Source organism: Jaculus jaculus, chromosome 1 (assembly GCF_020740685.1).
Source record: "Jaculus jaculus isolate mJacJac1 chromosome 1, mJacJac1.mat.Y.cur, whole genome shotgun sequence".
In the NCBI taxonomy this organism is placed as follows: Eukaryota; Metazoa; Chordata; class Mammalia; order Rodentia; family Dipodidae; genus Jaculus; species Jaculus jaculus.
In genome coordinates this window covers 237,431,476-237,451,591 of record NC_059102.1, presented here as the reverse complement: position 1 = coordinate 237,451,591, position 20,116 = coordinate 237,431,476, and the positions used below count along the sequence as shown (strand labels likewise).

Genomic DNA, 20,116 nt, shown 5'->3' with positions numbered 1-20,116 from the left:
TCTCACTGGGTATGGAAGCAATAGCCCGTAATCCCATTATTGAAAAGCTGAAACATGAGAATCTGTTTGTGATCAACACAGGCTAGACCCTATTTTAAGGTGGTTTTTTTTTTTTTTTTTTTTGTGAGCGACAGACAGGGAGAAAGAGGCATATATATAAAGAGAGAATGGGCATGCCAGGGCCTCCAGCCACTGCAAATGAACTCCAGACGTCTGTGCCCTTTTTTGAGAGATTGTTCAGTGGTTAAGGCATACACACACACACACACACATGCAAAGAACAAGATTACTTCAGAATGTCCAAGGGTTATTAACACCAGACAGTTCTATGTGAACGCCAGCATTGTGTGACTCATTTATTTGTGCTTCCTCCTCTCTCCTCTGATTTTATAATTTGAAGGTCTCTTCTTTCACTAAGACAAAGAAGTAATGAGAAAAAAAAAAATGAAGACATTATTTTTGCCCGTGAAAATTTAGCAATTTGCTTTAAAAAAAACACTAACATGTATTGTTAAGAAATTAGGGCTGGGTGTGGTAGTGCACGCCTTTAATCCCAACACTCGGTGGTAGGAGGATCACCATGAGTTCAAGGCCACCCTGAGACTTCATAGTGAATTCCAGGTCAGCCTGGGCTAGAGACTCTACCTTGAAAAAACAAAAAAAATAACAACAAAAAATTAGGATAAAAGGGTAAATTCTTCTAATGATAAATTTTGTTTCTATAAGCCACTGTTTGAAAAAAAATCACTACAGGATTGACATAGATCCATATATTAATAACAATACACAAATAATAGTATCATATATTACTAATGTGAAAATATGTAATTTTCTTTTTTTGGGGGGGTTTCGAGGTGGGGTCTCTCTCTAGCCCAGGCTGACCTGGAATTCACTATGGAGTCTCAGGGTGGACTCGAACTCACAGTGATCCTGCCTCTGCCTCCCGAGGGCTGGGATTAAAGGCGTGTGCTACCATGCCCGGCTGATTTCCTACAGCTGCAATAACAAAGTACTACCAGCTAAGCCTAAAAGCAGAAATTTATTCTTCACAGGTGAAGCTAGGAGTCAAAAATCCATCAAGACATTGACAGATTTGAGTCCTGAGGAGTCTCTAAAGTAGATTCTGTTTCTTACCTCCTTCCCAGCCTCTGGTGGTTGCTGCAATCTCTGCTGTTCCTTAGCTCCCAGTAGCGACACCAAGCACTGCCTCTTTGTTGCTTGTTTTCTCTATGTAGCCTGTCCTCTTCTCACAAGGATATCCAGTCATCCTAACACAGTATGACCAGTATTTTGTTATGTATGCCAAGACCCCATTTCCACAATGAAGTCACATTCTGAGATTCCCAGGTGACATTTAAAAAAATTTATTTATTTGAGAGAAATTAAGAGGCGGAAAGAGGGAGGGAAAAAGACTGGGCACACCAAGACCTCTAGCTATAAACTCTAATAAGTCCAGACAAATGTGTTACCTTGTGCAACTGGCTTACATGGGTATGGGAGAATTGAACCTCGGTCCTTAGGCTTTGCAGGCAAGGACCTTAACTGCTAAGCCATCTCTCCAGGCCATGGCATGTTTTTTTTTTTTTTTTCAGGTAAGGTCTTACTCTAGCTCAGGCTGACCTTGAAAGCATGGTGATTCCCTCTCTTATCTGAGTCCTGGGATTAAAGGCATGTGCCACTATGCCCAGCTTCCATGGCATGCTTTTTTTTTTTTTAAAAAAAAAGTCCCCATAGTGTTTATCAATTCCAGTGATGTTCATACATCCCTATAATAGTCCAAGATATTTTAACTAAGCCATAATACCAAAAAAAAAAAAAAAAATCCCCGAAAAACCCATAATGGCACAGAATAAACACTCACACTGCAAAAGATGGCATTGGACATAGCAAAGAAATATTCAACTTATACATGACTTAAACAGGGCAAACAGAAACTCTATAGCTCCAAGTCCAACAACTCTAGCCAGTGACAAGTCTTCAAGTCCATGGCATGTTTTTTAAAAGGACAAAGTTAGAGCTGGAGAGATGGCTTAGCTGTTAAAGCGTTTGTCTGCAAAGCCAAAAAAACTCAGGTTCAATTCCCCTGGACCCTCACTGGCCAGATGCACAAGGTGGTGCATGCATCTGGAGTGGCTGAAGTCCTTGGCATGCCCATTCTCTCCCTCTCTCTCAAAATAAATGTTAATACTTACATACATATAATAGGCTTATACAAAAAACTGGATATGAATATCTACATATATAAATAAGCAATAGTGTTTATCTGTATAAACTTATGGAAGATTTAAGTATTTTTGTGAGTTTTTTTTCTGGAATTTTTAAAATAGTGTGTACTAGTTGCATTTATTTATGTAGAGACTGTCAAACATTTTAATATAAGATGTATACTATATGTAGTCAGAAATCATTCTTTGCCTATAACACACACACAATTGTTATCTCAAAAATAGGCAACAGAACTATTTTTCCTCTAGCCTTGAATATTAGTGTTTCTTTGGGTGAGCAAAAGACAAAGTAGTTGACTTGTGTGTTGTGAACTGTGTGGTACCAAAAATAAAGTTTTTCTAAGCATGAAAATAGCTGCAAGTGTTCAAGTTCAATGAGGATATGCCAGTATTCTAATATTTTATGCCTATGATGACAGTAGAAGCTATTTTTAAAATGTTTCCAAAACCACTACCAATAATGGCAATGAGTTAGGAAAAATTCTAAGCACCAAGAAGTGATTACAATTTTCCATATTGAACTTCTTGAAGAGGTTCAATATGTTTCCATATCTGGGATTTTTTAAAACTTTTTTTTTCAATTTTATTTATTTATTTGACAGAGAGAAAGAGGGAGAGAGAATGGGTGCACAATGGCCTCCAGCCACTGCAAATGAACTCCAGATGCATGCACCCCTTGTGCATCTGACTAATGTGGGTCCTGGGGAATTGAGCCTGGGTCCTTTGACTTTGAAGGCAAATGCCTTAATCTCTAAGCCATCCCTCCAGCCCCATATCTGGGACTTTTAAAGAACCAAGGGGAAGGAAATTAAAAAAAAAAAAGTAATCAAACATTTGGCATGGGGTGGAGATTAGACTGCAAAAGTAGGATTGAAAATTTAGGGCTTCAAAAACCAAAAAGCCTTTAAACAAACCCGAGATGCATGTGCCTCTCTGTACATCTGGATTTCTTTATCTGAGGACTGGGGAATCCAGTTTGGGATGTCAGGTTTTGCAAGCAAGTGCCTTTAACCTCCAAGGCATCTCTCCAATTCCCAAAAAACTTTATTTTTTGGAAAATTTATTAAGAAAACAGTGAAAGCTGAGTGTTGGGGCAAGCATGCTTGGAACATGCTTAGGATTCTGATCACTAGCCAAAGAGAAAGAAGGGAAAGGTTATGTTTTCTGAGTGGGGACTCCAAAGCACATATAAATAAATAAATAAAATAAAGATCAGCAAAAGCTACTTTTATACAAGCACCACTATCAGTGGGCAATCAATGAAACTAAATTAAAATGAAAATTTGGCAGCATTTGAGGTGGTATTGCAGATATAAATTTAGTATGTTTCTGTCTCTAAAAAGGTCTTGTACCTACACTCATCTCTGAATTTGAGGCCACCCTGGGAACCACAGACCCTGTAAACAGACACCACCAGCACCACCACAACCATCACGATGGATTCTTCTAAGGTATACTGTCCCTTTGAAAATTTATGACTGTGTTTCTTTCACAGCTGGAGAGAGATAAGTTATATACAAAACCCAATTTAAAAGTACTGTCATGTACAGAGGCTGACATCATGGGTAGTCAAAGAATATGTTTAATAAAAAATAATTAAACTTCCATTTGCTCTATAGAACATCATAGAAAGTAATTTAATAAATTACAAATGACTTTTTTTTTAAGACGTTTGCTCAACTACAGAAAGCAAATTCAGACTACACAAAACACAACTGGTAAATATTGCAAATGTCCAAAAGAAAAATTGGACTAAGACTTGGATCGTGAAACCTGAAAAAGGGCTATAAATACAAGGCAATACCAGCTATAATTCCGTTAGTAACTATCAACACATACTGGGATATCTGTTCAACTGCAACTTTAATATTATGTAATCCTATTGATCTTTTTTTCCTTATAACTCTTAATTTTACATAACCATTTTTGCATGTTTTTTCTTAGCTGATGCCTGGAAAACTTTCCCCCAATCAAGACAACATAAAAATGTTGTAAAATCCAAGAGAATGTTTAAAGTTAACATTTGCTTTAATGCTTTGAAAACTGTAATTGCCTTATTACATAGAAAGAGAATCACTAAGATATTTACCAAATTCATTTGACCATAATTAGGAAAATATTTTATCTCATAGATTTTGCTATAAATTAGATTTTAGTGTCAAGATCTAGTTTTTTTTCTTTCCTTTTATTTTTCCCTTTTTGTAATTGGGGAAAGACAGGAATAGAGGTGATGTGGGCAGAGACAGAGGAAGGAAGGGAAATGTGGGTGGTTTTGAAATATTCCACCGTTAACCTAAGTTAATTGTATTTAAAAAACTTTGGCTATCTCATATGTGTACTCTAGTTAAACAAAAGTGCAATACTGAAAAGGGACATACTAAATATGTAATATACCATTTTCATGATGAAATATTACTACCCACTTCTCTGAATGGGCATTACAGTGACTATTGCTAAGACATTGCATAAAGAACTATCAATTCAAAGTACTATTTTGGGAAAATACAAAAAATTAGTAATACAATCCCAATGGAACTTAACAATTTGGTAAATACATATAACACTGGATCTAATAAGGGGTTAGTTATTTTACATACAGAAACATAATTTACTGGTAAAGGTCTTGGAAAACTCAATGCAGTTTTTTAGCTCATGACAGCTCTATCAAAACATAATGAAAGTTGTTTTTCTTGTAGGAGAGAACTAGGTATATAACCTGCCCCAAATTTATCCCCCTTTAAAAATGGGTACCAGAAAAATGCTAACATTTATCTCCTTTAGAATTTAAGTCAATTTTTATGTCTGATTTAGTTCTAATGGTTTTCAATGTCTATAAAGGTGAACCTCAGACCTCTACCTTGTCAGAATGATAGCAGCTTTGCAGGAGAAACTATCACAAATCAAATACCAAGCAAATTTTACATGATAAAGAGTTTTAAGAAACTGAACAGAAGCCTTGGACGTCATAGGTAACACTTGTACATCTTTTTGAGACTAGTCAAAGTGCATTTTTGGAATGGGCAGCTCAGTATTTATTCTAAACTGATAACCCAACACTGATTCTGGGCAACATTTAGTCTGCTAATACCTAGAAACTCAAAATGAATTCACACCATCTGCATGTTACTTTATCACCAATATCTGTTATTTTGGAATATTTCCAGGACATAAAACACAAACAGAAATCTCTAACAAAAAAAGCAAACAAACAACTTCTTATGCATGAAGGATGTTGTGTTGAAAGTTCTTTTCAGTGGCATTTCATGAATCTGCCCTTTTTGAACCCTGGAAACAGACATTACTCATCTGAGACATAATTACTTTTAATAGGAGGCCAAACTCTGAAAAGTATATAGGGTGCCAAATCACATGACACAGGATTATTTTATGACTTAATTTTACTGATTTCTGAGTTAAGCTCAGCAAAAAGCAAGTCACAGTCCTTGCCAGATTAACATGATATATAGGATGTGTTTAAAAAACCCCTGAAAACAAGTACAGAATTAGAAACGAATGTAAACGTCCTAAACTAACTCAGCTGAGGTAACGGTAGGTAGCCAGGTAAATTGGCTGGTTGGGAAACTTATTTCTTCTTTAAAACACATTTGTACCTGAATTGGAAACATCAGCAGTGCATCACAACACTAGAGCATTTTCATGTAAGTAAAGCAATGGATGGTAATGTAGATTCTACAGCTTTCATGACATTCATTAGCTGCCCAAATTATTGCTGAGTTTTGATCTGTAAATTATAGGTGTCAAGGAGGCTGTAAAACTATATTCAAATTAAATCAGTAATATGCATAAAGTATTCTGTGTCCACTGCAAATATATTAAATATACAACTCTTATTGAGCATAATTTTCATAAAATTAACCCCCAACAAAATTATAATGCCTTTTGTTGTAATTTTATACCTTTATGTATTTGATAGTACATACGAGTTCAGAAACTTATGAATCTTAAGAAATATTACATGCAAAACATCTCTGAAAGCAGTTTGCACTTCTAAACAAATAACTGAAATGTTCGGTCAGTAAGTTATTGATGCACTCAACACTGGATATTTACAATTAATAATTAAAGAAAAAAATTAAATCAGTTCATAATTTAAGTGCAGAGTCTTGAAGTCAATCTTCATTACTGGAATCCGAGTCTTCGGATGATGATGATGTACTATCAGATCCAGACGAAGCATCAGCTTTCTCTGAACCCTCATCTGTGCTGTTCTCATTGAGAGGACTGGGGTCAGTTGCCCCTTTCTCTTCCTGATCTCTAACTCTGGAGTCTTCTTCCTTTACTTGTACAGACTTAGACAGACCTAAGTCATTGTTTTTGTTTTTCTGTACATCAAAAGTATTGGACTGAGACAAAGCTGGAATATGAAGATTAAGGCCTGGAGTGAGAAGCATCCCTGGATAAAGTATATTAGATAGTAACAGTGGGTTAAGAGCTAACGGGTTGGCAGCTGCAGCTGAATTTAATGCAGCAGTTGAGGAAGTTGAAGGAGAACTTGACACAGAGCTTTCTCCACCATTCTCTGTACTTTGGCTCTCTGTCCTTTCTTTTTTTCCTTCTAGCTCCTTGGAGTCATTTCCCTTTTTTTCTTCTACCCCAGATTCTGTAGGCTTTGTTAGGGCTCCTCCCATGCCCAACAGATTTGGTAGTCCAGCCATTCCTGACAGCAGCATAGGGAACATAGCAGCCATATTTTTAGCTTCTCCTCCAGAAGAAAGGCCAGCAGGCATTCCCATCAGTCCTGCAGTAACTTGCAGTGATTGCAAGTTTTGGAGATTTTGTTGTAAGGCCTGAAGAGTTGTTAGATCCACACCTGGTAGTAATCCATTGGCCAACAAAGGGTTTCCGGAAACATTATTGCCAGTAGCAGTTGCTGCTACAGTAGCCTTTGCAATTCCACTTTTAGGCCGCCGCCCTCTCCTGCTTACCTCCTCTCTCACAACAGGACCAGTGAGGATTCGTTCATACATACTTTCTGGAAGAAATCCCTGGGGAAAATATAAATTCATAAATAATAGTGACATGGAAATAAAATCAGTACCAAATGGCTTGTCATACAAACAGTTCATTAAATTAAATAATTATTGAGCTGGAGAGATGGCTTAGAGTTAAGGAGTTTGCCTGCAAAGCCAAAGGATCCCAGTTTGATTCTCCAGGACCCACGTACAGATGCACAAGGGGGCACATGCATCTGGAGTTCATTTGCAGTGGCTTGAGGCCCTGATGTGCCCATTCTCTCTCTCTTTCTACCTCTTTCTCAAATAAATAAATAAAATATATTTGACCCCCCTCAAAAAACTCATTTGCTTCCTTTAAAAAATAAGCAATTATAGAAAAAAAGCTAATTTTATTATAAGAAGTGGTTTGAACCCCAGCTAGAACAGGAAAAGATGAGAAAGAGGCCTTTAGTCTTACATATTACAAGTCTGTAGAATGGAAAACTCAATATCCAGAGCTGGAGAGATGGCACAGTGATTTAAAGGCTTGCCAAGCCCAATGGCATTGGTTCAATTCTCCAGTTTCCAAACAAAGCCAGATGCACAAAGTGGTGCATGTATCTGGAATTCATTTGTAGTGGCAAGACACCCTGGTGTGACCATTCTCATTCTTTCCCTTCTTGCAAATAAATAAATAAAGTACTTTTTTAAAAAAAGAAGAGAGAGCTTAAGGTCCAAAGAAATATTTTAAAAGGTACTTTTATAACCCTTTCATTTTTCACATCGCTACTTGTTCTAGAAGATGAAAATAAAGGAGGTGCCCTCTAATCTGGAAGACAATAAAGACAGACAGGAGAAATCAGTGAAAGGTTAAGGGTTAACCAAGATGCTTCATAGAAATCTTGTGACTAGTACTTTGGGAATAAAGGACATAGAGCCAAGGGGAGGATCAGAGCTGGATACCTGGCTGAGAACAGTGGCAGCAAGCACTGCAGATGGGAAGCTAGCACATCCAGAACAAAGGGAATCTGTGCTGTTCTCAAGTGATTCTCCCATATCTTTTTTTGGGGTGGGGCCACAAATGATTAGGAGTTTTAATTCCGAACCTTTGGAACAGTACTGTCTAGTAGAAATATAATACCCATTTATTTAAAATTTTTCTAGTAGCTACATCAGCAAAGGTAAAAAAAAATGACATTAATTTTAGCAATACAATCTATCCAACAAAATATTGCTAAAATATTATCACTTTAATAGGGAATCTATAAAATTTAACATGTTTAACAATCTTTTTTTTTTTTCTAATCTCAGTCTTCAAAGTCCCAAGATATTGTGTATTTTATACTTAGCACATGGTAATAAAGACAGCCTAGTATCAAGTACTCAATAGCACCATGTGTATGCCCAATAGCCACCACCTGTGGTAGTACAGCTCTGGACAGTGGTTTAAGGAAAGAATCTAAGGAGACTTTATTTTGGTTTGATCATGTTTTTCCTTTACAGTTCAGAGAGTTCACTAGACATCACTATGATGTGAAAAAAAAAATTAATTAAAAAATTTGTTTGTTTATGAGTGAGAGAGAAAGGAAGGAAGGAAGAGAAAGAGCATGCCAGGGTCTCTTGCCACTGCAAATGAGTGGTAGATTCATGTATCACTTTGTATGTCTGGCTTTACACAGGTCCTGGGGAATCAAACCCAGGCTGGAAGCCTTTGCAAGTAAGCCCCTTTAACTGCCGAGCCACCTCCCAGTCTGAAACAACAATTATTATTAATATTACCACTCAAATATGACCATTGCTAACATATCAGGATGTGTTTATCATTTTTCCTTGTGTATTCATACACACTATAATTCTCTTCACCCTTTCTAAAATAACAGTACAGAACCACAGTGAACTTAGTTTCATAGAATCTCTGTTCTATTTAGACATCTGTAGAAATAACAGAAATCATTAAGTCACTGTTTACTATGTAGTTAGGCTTTATGATTCCAATTAACTATTGAGACATTTAACATGGTAGGAATGTTTTCTCTTTTGTCATTACATGTTCTTCTAAGATATACTTTTAAAAATAGTCATACTGTTTTCCAACATATAAGTAACCCCTTGGTTAATTACAACTTTCAATTAATATACCAGAATAAAGCCAGGCAGGGTGATACATACTTGTAACCCCAGCACTCAGGAAGCTGAGGCTGGAGAATTGCCAGTTCATGGCCAGCCTAGTTTATGTAGAGATCCTATCCACAATGTAATGTGGAGGCTATTTGATTATTATTTCTGACATTGATCTATTTAAAATAAAAATGAGTATGTTTTGGTTCAGCACTCTACCTTAACAGTAATCTGAGAAATATGTATGTTCTGAAAAATTAAAATTATGAACTAAAAAGTTATGATCACACATTCATGAAGTACCTCACAATCTTTCACTAAAAGCCAAGTAAGATGTAACTGCATGGCATCTAATTTCTAAAATACTATGAGTCAGAATCGGTGAAATACTCACAGATTGTTTTACAACATCTCCCCATTCCGGAGCAACTCCATATTCTGAATTTTCTTTTAGAAATCTACATAAATCTTTCAAAGGAGGAGCAAATGCACCTCCGACCTAAAAATATTAAACAGATTATTATATATAAGACAGTATGAAACATGGAATTTTTATTTTTACTCAGATACAAGTTTCTTTGAAATATATTATCTTGGGGACTGAGAGAAGTCTCAGTAGGTAAAGTGCTTTCCTTGTAAGCATGAGGACCTGAGTTTAATCCCACAATTCATGTTAAAAAAAGAAAAGCCAGCCAGGTATGGTGGCACTCAGAAGGCAGAGGTAGAAGGAATGCCATGAGTCACGGCCACTCTGAGACTGAATAGTGAATTCCAGGATAGCCTGAGCTAGAGTGAGACCCTACCTTTAAAAACAAAAAAACAAAAAAAACAAAAAACCAAACAAAAAAATCCAGGCAACATGTTGCATACTTGTAATTCCAGTGTTGGGGAAGTGAAGCAAGGTGGATCACTGGGGCTTGCTGGTTAGGTAGTCTAGCATACTTGACAAGTTTCAGGCCAGTGAGAGACCATGTCTCAAAAAGAGATGGACAGTATCTGAGGAATGACACCCAAAGTTGTCCTCTGGCCTCCACATCAATGTGCACATATGTGCACACCCTCACCTCATGTGCATCTGTAAGCATATAAACACACACAATATGTATTTTTGAACAACTTTATAATCTGTATAATTATATGAAAAAGGACCACCACAATCCACATGGACGACTGGTATTCTGTGCAAGCATATGATGTAGAGTGTAAATGTTTTAAGTAGAATAACTAGGTTAGTAAAATGAAGAACTACTACCTATGGTACATTTAATATACAGGATAGGTAGTTCAGCCTAGTTAAATGTCCATTCTTTGGAATTAGATTTACCAGATATGGGAATTGAAGCAAACCAGTAAAGTCTCTTGGACTCTTCTCTATAAAATGCGAGTAACAATAACACTTCCTTTATTATGTTTTTTGAAGATAATATAAGTATCTTACAATGATGACTGGTATAAAATAAATTTATTATCATTATTATTATTATTTCAGATACTGGGATAAAGTTTGCAAATGTGTGTTTTTAGTTCTTAAATTTTTGAAATGGTATTTTTATTTTCCAAATGAAGGAACTGAGTCTCTATCTATATCTATATCTATATCTATATCTATATCTATATCTATATCTATATCTACATCTACATCTATATCTCTCTCTATATATATATGCCTTTATAAAGCCAGTGACTAATGTCAAGAGTTAGTATTCAAACCTAGGTCTCAAAAACTAAATTATGTACATCATTAAAAGTATGAAATCAGGCTGGGTGTGGTGGCATATACCTTTACCCAGCACTCAGGAGGTAGAGGTAGGAGGATTACCACAAGTTCAAAGCCACATTGAGACTACAGAGTGAGTTCCTGGTCAGCCTGGGTTAGAGCAAGACCCTACCTTGAAAAAACAAACAAGAAAAAAGGGTGGGGGTATGAAATCATACATATCATTTGTAGATAAAATGATACAGCAAACCAACCATAAGTAAATTTTAAAAGATTTAAAAAATATATAATTAGTATGACAGACAAACATTGAGACTTAAACAATACATATAGGTAAATGGTTTGGACTTACCAATTTAGTGCCCCTTTTTAGTTTAAAGACATTTCTTTGAGTCATGCCTTTTTCCACATCCCTTTGATTGAATACATACTACTACTTTTTTTCTTGATTAGTGTTCAGAGCAAAACCAGGGCCTAGGCATGCTACACAAGCATTCTACCACTGCACTACATCCCCAGCTGATGGTTATGTCATCTTAATAGTTTACAGACAAGGTGTAATATAATCAGTATGTTACTTATACTTGAGGTTTTTTTTTTTTTTTTTTTGGTTTTTCCAGGTAGGGTTTCACTCCAGTCTAGCTACCTGAAATTCACTCTGTATTCTCAGGGTGCCCTTGAACACACGGTGATCCTACTACTACCTCTGTTCTCTCCCAAGTGCTGGGATTAAAGGCATGTGCCACTATGCCTGGCTTATACTTGTGTTTTTACCTGGCAGTCCTTATATTATTTAGATCAGTGATTCTGTTACATTCTGCCTTTTTTTTTTTTTTGAGGTAAGTTCTCACTGTAGCTCAGGCAGACTTGGAATTTGCTATGAAGTCTCAGGGTGGCCTTGAACTCCTGATGATCCTGAGTGCTGGAATTAAAGGCATGTGCTACCATGCCCAGCTACATTCTGCCTCTATTTTGGAGGAGTGAGGGGGGAAAGAGATTTAAAACATGGGCATGCCAGGGCCTTTCAGCCACTGTGAAGGAACTATAGCCACATGCACCCCTTGTAGGCATGTGTGGCATTGCATGCTTGCCTCACTATTGCATCTGGCTATACCTGGGATCTGGAGGATTCCAACAGAAGTTGTTAGGCTTCACAGGCAAGTGCCTTAAGAGCTAAGCTATCTCTCCAGCCCTACATCCTGCTTTTTATTGAGCTTTATTATGTTTCAGTTTTAAGTGGATTTATAGTCTTCAGGAGGACTGCTGAGTTTAAGGGCAAGTCCAAGCTACATAGTGAGTTCCAGGCCAACCTAAACTATGGTATGAGACCTTGTCTATATCAACCAAACAAAATGAAACCAAACAACACAAGTGAATTTTAGTAGGTAGAATTTTTTCCTTAGTAATTCATCAACTAATCCTATACCTTGTCAAGACAATAAAGAAATCTACAAATCAAGAAAAATAACCAAGATCTTAATCTGTCTACAGCATTAACATTTAGAATGCTTACTATTAAAGCTAACAAAGAAAATGCAAAACTATTCCATCTCCTTAAAATTGGCTAACACAAAGCCAGATGTGGTGGAATAGGCCTGTAATTCCAGCACTTAGGAGGCAGAGGCAAGAGGGGTAGGATTTCAAGGTTATCCTTGGCTACTTAGTGAGTTTGAGTCCAAGATGGGTAAAACAACAGAAAACCAGAGAACACCTCTAATCAACAAACAAGAGCTGGAGAGATGGTTTAGCAGTTAAGGCACTTGTCTGCAAAGCTAAAGGACCCAGGGCCAATCTCCAGGACCCACATAAGCCAGATGCACATAGTGGTGTATGCATCTAGAGTTCCTCTCTCTATGCCTCTTTTTCTAATAAATGAATAAAAATAAAATATTAAAAAAAGCAAACAACCCAGCAGCAAATGGTGGCACACACCTTTGATCCCAGCAGAGGTAGGAGGTGAGGAGGCAGAGGTAGATCAGTCTGAGACAATGTAGTGAATTCCAGGTCAACCTGGGCTAATTTGAGACCGTATCTCGAAAAGCTAAACAAAAACAAAAACCACAACCCCCTTCAAATTCCCAAACAAACAGATCCTCCAAACTGGCTAAGGCAAATTCAATATTAACATTCATTAATGTGATCTTGTTTTTATTTGTTGAGATAGCACAGGCTAGCCTCAAAAGTTCTATGCAATTCAGGGCGGCCTGGAATTCATGATCTTCATGCCCAGCTCACCAATGTACAATTCTTGTGTAAAACAAAAGACAATTTTTTACAAGCAGAAAATAGGTAAAATTCTACTAAAATGTTATCTTATTCTTTTTTAAAGACACCTGTGTTTTTTACTTTAAGAAACTACCAAAAGGTGAATGAACTATCTATATGACTAAAAGAAAATTAGTAGAGCTTATGTGGATAACCATGCAAAAAGGTTGTTACTTGTCTCCCCTCTTTCTTTTTTAAGGCAGGGTCTCACTCTAGCCCAGGCTTTCCTAAACTCATTCTGTAGCCCAGGATGGCCTCAAATTCATAGTGATCCTTCTATTCAGCCTCTCCAGTGCTGAGATAAAAGGAGTGAACCACAATGACTAGTATAAGTGCTAATCTTATCTTGATGCCATGTTTTTTTTTCTATTTTATTGCATGCTGATCAGAATAAAAACCAGTATGACAACTCTTCTATCATCTACATTTACAGAGACAAAAACTAACTTATCAGCCACTTGGCTGGAGGAGGTGGATCTTTGGGTCCAGCCTTAAGGTGTAGTGGTGGATTTGAAATTCCAATCTAAAGATATGCAAAGTGTCTACTTCCACCTGGAGTTCCTGAAGTGTGCCACGTGACTTTTGGCTTTTTCACTCCCTGCATGGTCCTTTAAGAGGAGGCCAACTTCTACCATTATGTAACTTTCCCTGGATCTGTTAACGTCCCATAACAACAACAAAATCTAACTTATATGTAAGAGAATTTGAGGCACCAAATGTTAAATCATATACAGTCTTCAGAAAACTTTCAGTTCAAAGATGGTAGATGAGAAGCAGCCACCACCAGGACTGAGAAGCCAGGGAGAACGAGCATAGAAGGTACACCCCAGAAGAAAGAGGAGGGCATCAGAAGCACAAAGGGATCACAGAGGAGTTGGAAAGGTCAGAGCAATAGAGGCAAGGCAGGAAAGAAGAGGGCCCAGTCTACTTGGTTCCCCAGTGGCAGCAGGGTAAAAAGGTAAGCCAGGCAGTCAGTCCTAGCCATAGAAAGAGCCCACCACTTCCATAAACCTTACATACAGTTGAGGGATTTGGTGTGACTGTGATTCATGCATAACAAGTCTATGTTTGACTGCATATGTCACAGATGAAAGTAGCATCTTCTCCCTACCTACCACTTCCCCACTTCAGAAATGTGATCAGACATCATCAGAAGTTCGCCAAAGGGTGAAACTATTTCCTGAAGAAAACTACTCCTTATGATTGTGCGTGTCTTTTCCCATACATGTGCTGCATTCAACCCATTCCCAGGTCTGTCAGGGAAAAGAAAACATCATGGGAAACACAGGTGGCCTACGTGCAATCCCAGCACTCTGCGGGTGGAGATGGGATAGCAGGCGCAAGCTGGAAGGCTAGGGTAGCTGAGTTGCAGGCTCTGGGTTCAAATGAGACCCTATCTTGACAAATATGGTGAAGAGTGACTTAAGGAAGACAATTTCAACATGCACCTGCACACACGTGTACCTGAATATACATGTGAACACATATAAACACAAATAAAACAAACTGAATCAGTGTGAAACACTAACAATGAACACATAAATACCTTTCTAGCATTTCTTCTGTTAATCAGCTGAACACGTTCTTCTCCAGTGAGACTATTAACATCTAGTTTATTGGGATTTCTGCAACGATGCCTTTTTTGCTTAGGCCTTCCTTCATGAAACTGCACTCGCTAAAATATAGAGACAAAGAAACATGTTTAAATTTTTGGCTTGTAAAGCTATTCAACTATTCAAACTACTCCAAATATCACAAGTTGACTTATCTAGGCAATTTAATCCTTTATAATGTGAAAACATTTATTCTTTAGTATCACTCTAACTCAGGCTGACCCGGAATTTACTCAGGGTGGCCTCGAACTCACTGTGATTCTCCTACCACTGCCTCCCGAGTGCTGGGATTAAAGGTGTGCGCGCCACCATGCCCAGCAAAAATTAACTTTAAATATGTAAAATTTTTATTTGCATTTGTGTGAGCATGCACCAGAATTTTTTGTGGTAGAAACAAATGACAGAATCATGAACCTAGCCTTAACATGGGTGACTGGAGAATTGAACCTGGGCTTGCAAGCTTTGCAAATATGCACCTTTAATTGCTGAGCTAACTCCCCGACTCAGCTTGAATTTGTTAAAAAATATTTTATTTATGTATTTATTTGAGAGAGAGAAAGAGATAGAGAGTGAGAAAGAATATGGGCAGGCTAGGGCCTCTAGCCACTGCAAACAAACTCCATACACATGTGCCACCTTGTGCACCTGGCTTTAATTGGTTACTGGAGAATTAAGCCTGTGTCATTTGGCTTAGAAGGCACGTACCTTAAACAAAAGCCATCTCTCTCCAGACTCTAAATATTATGGAAAAATAATTTTATATATTTATTTACAAGGGGAGAGAGAGAGGGATAGAGAAAGAAAGGAAGGAAGGAAGGGAGGGAGGGAGGAAGAAAGAGGAGGAGGAGGAGGAAGAAGAGGAGGAAGAGGAAGAAGCAGCAGTGATCCAGGGCCTCCTGTCCCTGTAAATAACTCCAGACATGTGTTACTTTGTGTGGGTTTTGGGGAATTGAACCCAGGCCATCAGGCTTTGCAAGCAAGTGCCTTTCACTGCTGAGCCATCTCTGCAGCCCCTAACTTTAAATATTTTAATGAACTTTATTAAATGAATCTTTTCTTTAAATTATATATTTAAAAAAATTACTCAGGGCTATCATGATGATAAGTAGTGTGATTTATGAATGTAAGGCTCTTGAAATGAATATGAATCCACTAGGTTCTTTCCTTAAATGCCCTTAAAGACCAAGAACATCAGAGTAATGACTAAGGAATTACCAGAGATATGGAACAGTTTCCTCTGAAATGTTAATTGGGTCTGGGGGATGGCTCAGCTGTGAAAGGCACTTACTTATAAAGCCTGATGGCCGAGGTTCAATTTTTCAGTATCCAAGTAAAGCCAGATGTACAATGTAGTGCATGTGTCTGGAGTGCATTTGTAGTGGCAAAGGGCCCTCATTACCCATTTTCTGTCTTTCTCCCTCCCTCTTGCAACAAATAAAAAAAAAAAAATTAAAAATGTACTCAACTTTTTCATCAGCTAAGTTTTTCTCTGGTTAACTTTCTCATCTGATAAATTTCAAGAACAATCAGGTATTTCCTGTGCTATGACTAATTTGCTTGTTTTGAGACATGTAGCCCACAGTGGCCTTGAACTACAGATCTTCCTACCTCTGTTTCCCAAGTGTTGAATATTATAGGCATGTACTAACACATCCTACTATAACAATTTATAATATATACTGGGGGCTTTCATTTTTCTTAATCCTTTTTTTCTACTCATGCAGTCCTCACAATACTAAAAGGTATAGTTTATAAATTGGCACTCCAGGCTCAAAGAGGTTATCTTCTTCAATCATTCAGCTGCCAAGTACAAAAGATGGATATTATGAGACAGATTAAAAACTCATACCCTGGGCTTAATGCAGCTCACTGGTAAAGCCTAGAACATGTAAGGCCATGAGTTTCATCTCAGATGAAGATTTAAATAAGTTTAAAACAAAAGAAAGCCAAACAAAGAAATAACACTACATAAAACATTCAAACCCGTATGTGGATCCTAGCTACAGATGATTGGGCTTCTGTGTGAGAAGGAAAATACTTGGTAGCAGAGGCCAGTAAGTTAAAAAGGAGACATAAAGGGAAGAGAAAGGAAGGGAAGAGGATACTTAATAGGTTGATATTATATATATGTAAGTACAATGATTGTAATGGGGAGGTAATATGATGGGAATGGAATTTTAAAGGGGAAAGTGTGGGGGTGGGGAGGGAGGGAATTACCATGGGATTTTTTTTATAATCATGGAAAATGTTAATACAAATTTAAAAATTAAAAAAAAAAAAGTGGGAAGGAGGAATTAGGATTTCAGAGCAAAAACCATATGGATCAGGAAGGATTGCCTCTGCTGAATAAATTAATTACCAAAAAGCTCCAGGCAGCAAGGAGTGAATAGAGCATGAATCTGCAACACAGTCAACAGAGAAGGCTCCATTTTCTTGACATATGAAATAAACGTGAATAGATGTGAAAAAAAAATTCAAACCCTCACATCTGACAATAAAAATTAAGACTCTATCAAATAATAATACTTATTTCTTTAATTACTGATAATATAGTGTTGATATTTATACCTACTTCCAACCAACCACATGTTTGCAGTGGCTAGAGGCACTGGCACACCCTTTTTTTCTCTTGCTCTCATAAATAAACAAACAAACAAAAACATACGTACATACAAATAAAACAAACAAACAAACAAAAATCCAAGAAGCTAATGCTCAAACTGTCCTGCCTGGCCAACAAATCTCACTACAAATTGAACCTACTGAGCTCACTTTTTCTAGTCTTTATTGCTACCACCCTTACTCCCACATACTCTAGGACATTAGATGAATTACTATGGATGTGCCCAACAGTAATATTGTCCTTTAACTCTCTTCATGACTGTTCTACATCATGCCCAGTAAAAACTTCTTGGTTAAACTGCTCAATGTTGATTTATTACTTTCTCATCCATAAGTCAGGTTCCTATCTTTTCCTATATACTTTACTTTGCCTAGGCAGTTAATTGTTCTTATATCTGTTTCCATGACACTCTTTCTTATTAATTTATCTTTTTTTTTGCTTTTTAGAGGCAGGATCTCACTCTAGCTCAGGCTGCCCTGAAACTCACTCTGTAGTCCCAGGCTCCCAGGCTGGCCTCAAACTCAGTGATCCTCTTACAGTAAATCTCAGCCACCACACCCAGCTTCCCATGGCACTTATTCTATACTATCTTATAATGGCTTAGCTACAGAGATGCCACAAAAGTGTGTGAGAATTAAGAAGTAGCCATAGGAAAGCATATGAATTTACATCAGGTATTCTTTTCTGGAACAAATTTTAAAATGTTAGTAGGACTGGGGAGATGGTTCAGAGGTTAGAGGTGCTTGGTTGCAAAGCCTGCAAGTCCAAGGTTCAAATGCTCAGCCACCTACCTAAAGCCAGATGTAAAAAAATGGTGCATACAAAAACAAAACAAAACACCAGTGGTGCATGCATGCATCTGGTGATTGTTTGCAGCGGCAAGAAACCCTGGCACACATGCAAATAAATATACGAAATAGCCTATTGATAAAAATGACTAAAAAATTATTCATTTGAAGGGAGGAGGTACAGATAGAGTATGGGTGTGCCAGGGCCTCCAGCCACTGCAGGCAAACTACAGATGCAAGCACCACCTTGTGCATCTGGCTTACATGGGTACTGGGCAATCAAACCTGGGTTCTTATGCTTCACAGGCCAGTGCCTTAACCACTAGCCCATCTCTCAGGCCAGATAAAAAGGTTTATAAACCTTAGTAACAAAGTTAACTAAAAATGCTATTATAAAATGTTTATTTTCAGTGAAAATGATTAGTGGATACATTGAATAAGCTGGATTGGAGAGATGGCTTAGTGGATAAAGTGCTTGCCTACAGAGCCAAAGGATGCAGGTCGGATTACCCAGTACCCACATAAAGCCAGATGCACAAGGTGACACATGCATCTGGAGTTTGACTGCAGTGGCTAGAGTCCTGGTGTGTACATTCTCTATCTGTCTCTTTTTCTCTCTCTCTCACAAATAAATCAGTAAGGACTGGAAAGATGGCTTAGCAGTTAAGGTACTTGCCTATAAATCCTAAGAACTCAGGTTCAATTCCCCAGCACCCATATAAGCCAGATGCACAAGGTAGTGCAAGCATCTGGAGTTTGTTTGCAGTGGCAGAGGTTCCAGTGCACCTATTCTGTATCTGTCACTTTCTCTCTCTCAAACTAATAAATAAATACTGAAAACAAACAATGAAAAAGCAAATGAAAACTCATTTACAGTGGTGAGGAATTAATATCATTTTCTCAGTTCTATATTTACATAAATTGTAACTAGCATATAGTAGTCAAATAATAAAAATTTGCTGAGGACTGTAGTGATGGCTCAGCGATTAAGGCACTTGCCTCCAAAGCCTAATGACATGGCTTTAATTCCCCAGCACCCATATAAAGCCAGATGCAGAAACTGGCATATGCATCTGGAGTTTGTTTGCAGCAGCTGGAGGCCCTGGAGGACCCATTCTCTGTCTCTCTTCACTCTCTCTGCCTGCAAGTATTTCTTTTTAAATTTGCTGATAAAAGGAATGTTATTTCCTAATGTGTTATATTAACAATTTTGATTGTTTTTAGAATTGCAGTAAGCATTTTTATTGCTCATTTCAGTCAAAAAAATTCCCTCTCTACCTAATTATCAGAGTATGTGTAACAGAATCAAAAGAAATCAAAGATTGAGAATTTGTACTATCCTTTGCACAAACTAGGGAAATGAAAGACATCCAAAATTTTAGATTAAGACTTTCTGTTTTAAACTACCAGATTATTTCCTGGTAATACAACAGAAATATAAAATGTTGGATCTAAAAATTTATCAAGGATACCTGATGATTTTGGATACTAGATTTTTTTTCTGGTTCTTTTCATGAAAAACAAGGGAATTATTTTACTCTAATAATTAAATAATAATAAGCACTTTATTTTCATACAGAACTGCAAACTTTCATGATTTTCCATTTATTCTTTTGGTGCGTATGTGGGGAAGGAGGGCACATATGCATGCCATATAAAGTGTGGAGGTCAAGGGACAACTTCTGGTTGTAAGTGATTGTCTTCCACCTCATTCTGAGGCAGGTATCTCATTGTCTGCCAGTCTTTTTGCCAAGGTGGTTGGCCCATGAGCTTCCAGGAAATCTTCCTACTGCATTCTGCCTTTCTGCTGTA

At 37.5% G+C, this 20,116-nt stretch overlaps 1 protein-coding gene across 14 annotated transcripts in view; it reads right to left on the bottom strand.

The window, feature by feature from the left end:
• Positions 1–3,789: 3,789 nt before the first annotated feature.
• The window catches only part of Chd9 (chromodomain helicase DNA binding protein 9), a 268,879-nt gene continuing 252,552 nt past the window's right edge, over positions 3,790–20,116 (bottom strand). For all 14 annotated transcript variants that reach the window (XM_045161271.1, XM_045161280.1, XM_045161276.1 and 11 more), the window contains 3 exons: positions 14,827–14,955; positions 9,693–9,797; positions 3,790–7,231 (listed from right to left, as the gene is read on the bottom strand). In XM_045161271.1, coding sequence (XP_045017206.1) covers positions 6,356–7,231; positions 9,693–9,797; positions 14,827–14,955 — 1,110 coding nt within the window. In that variant the 3' untranslated portion in view covers positions 3,790–6,355. The remainder of the gene's footprint in view (positions 7,232–9,692; positions 9,798–14,826; positions 14,956–20,116) is intronic.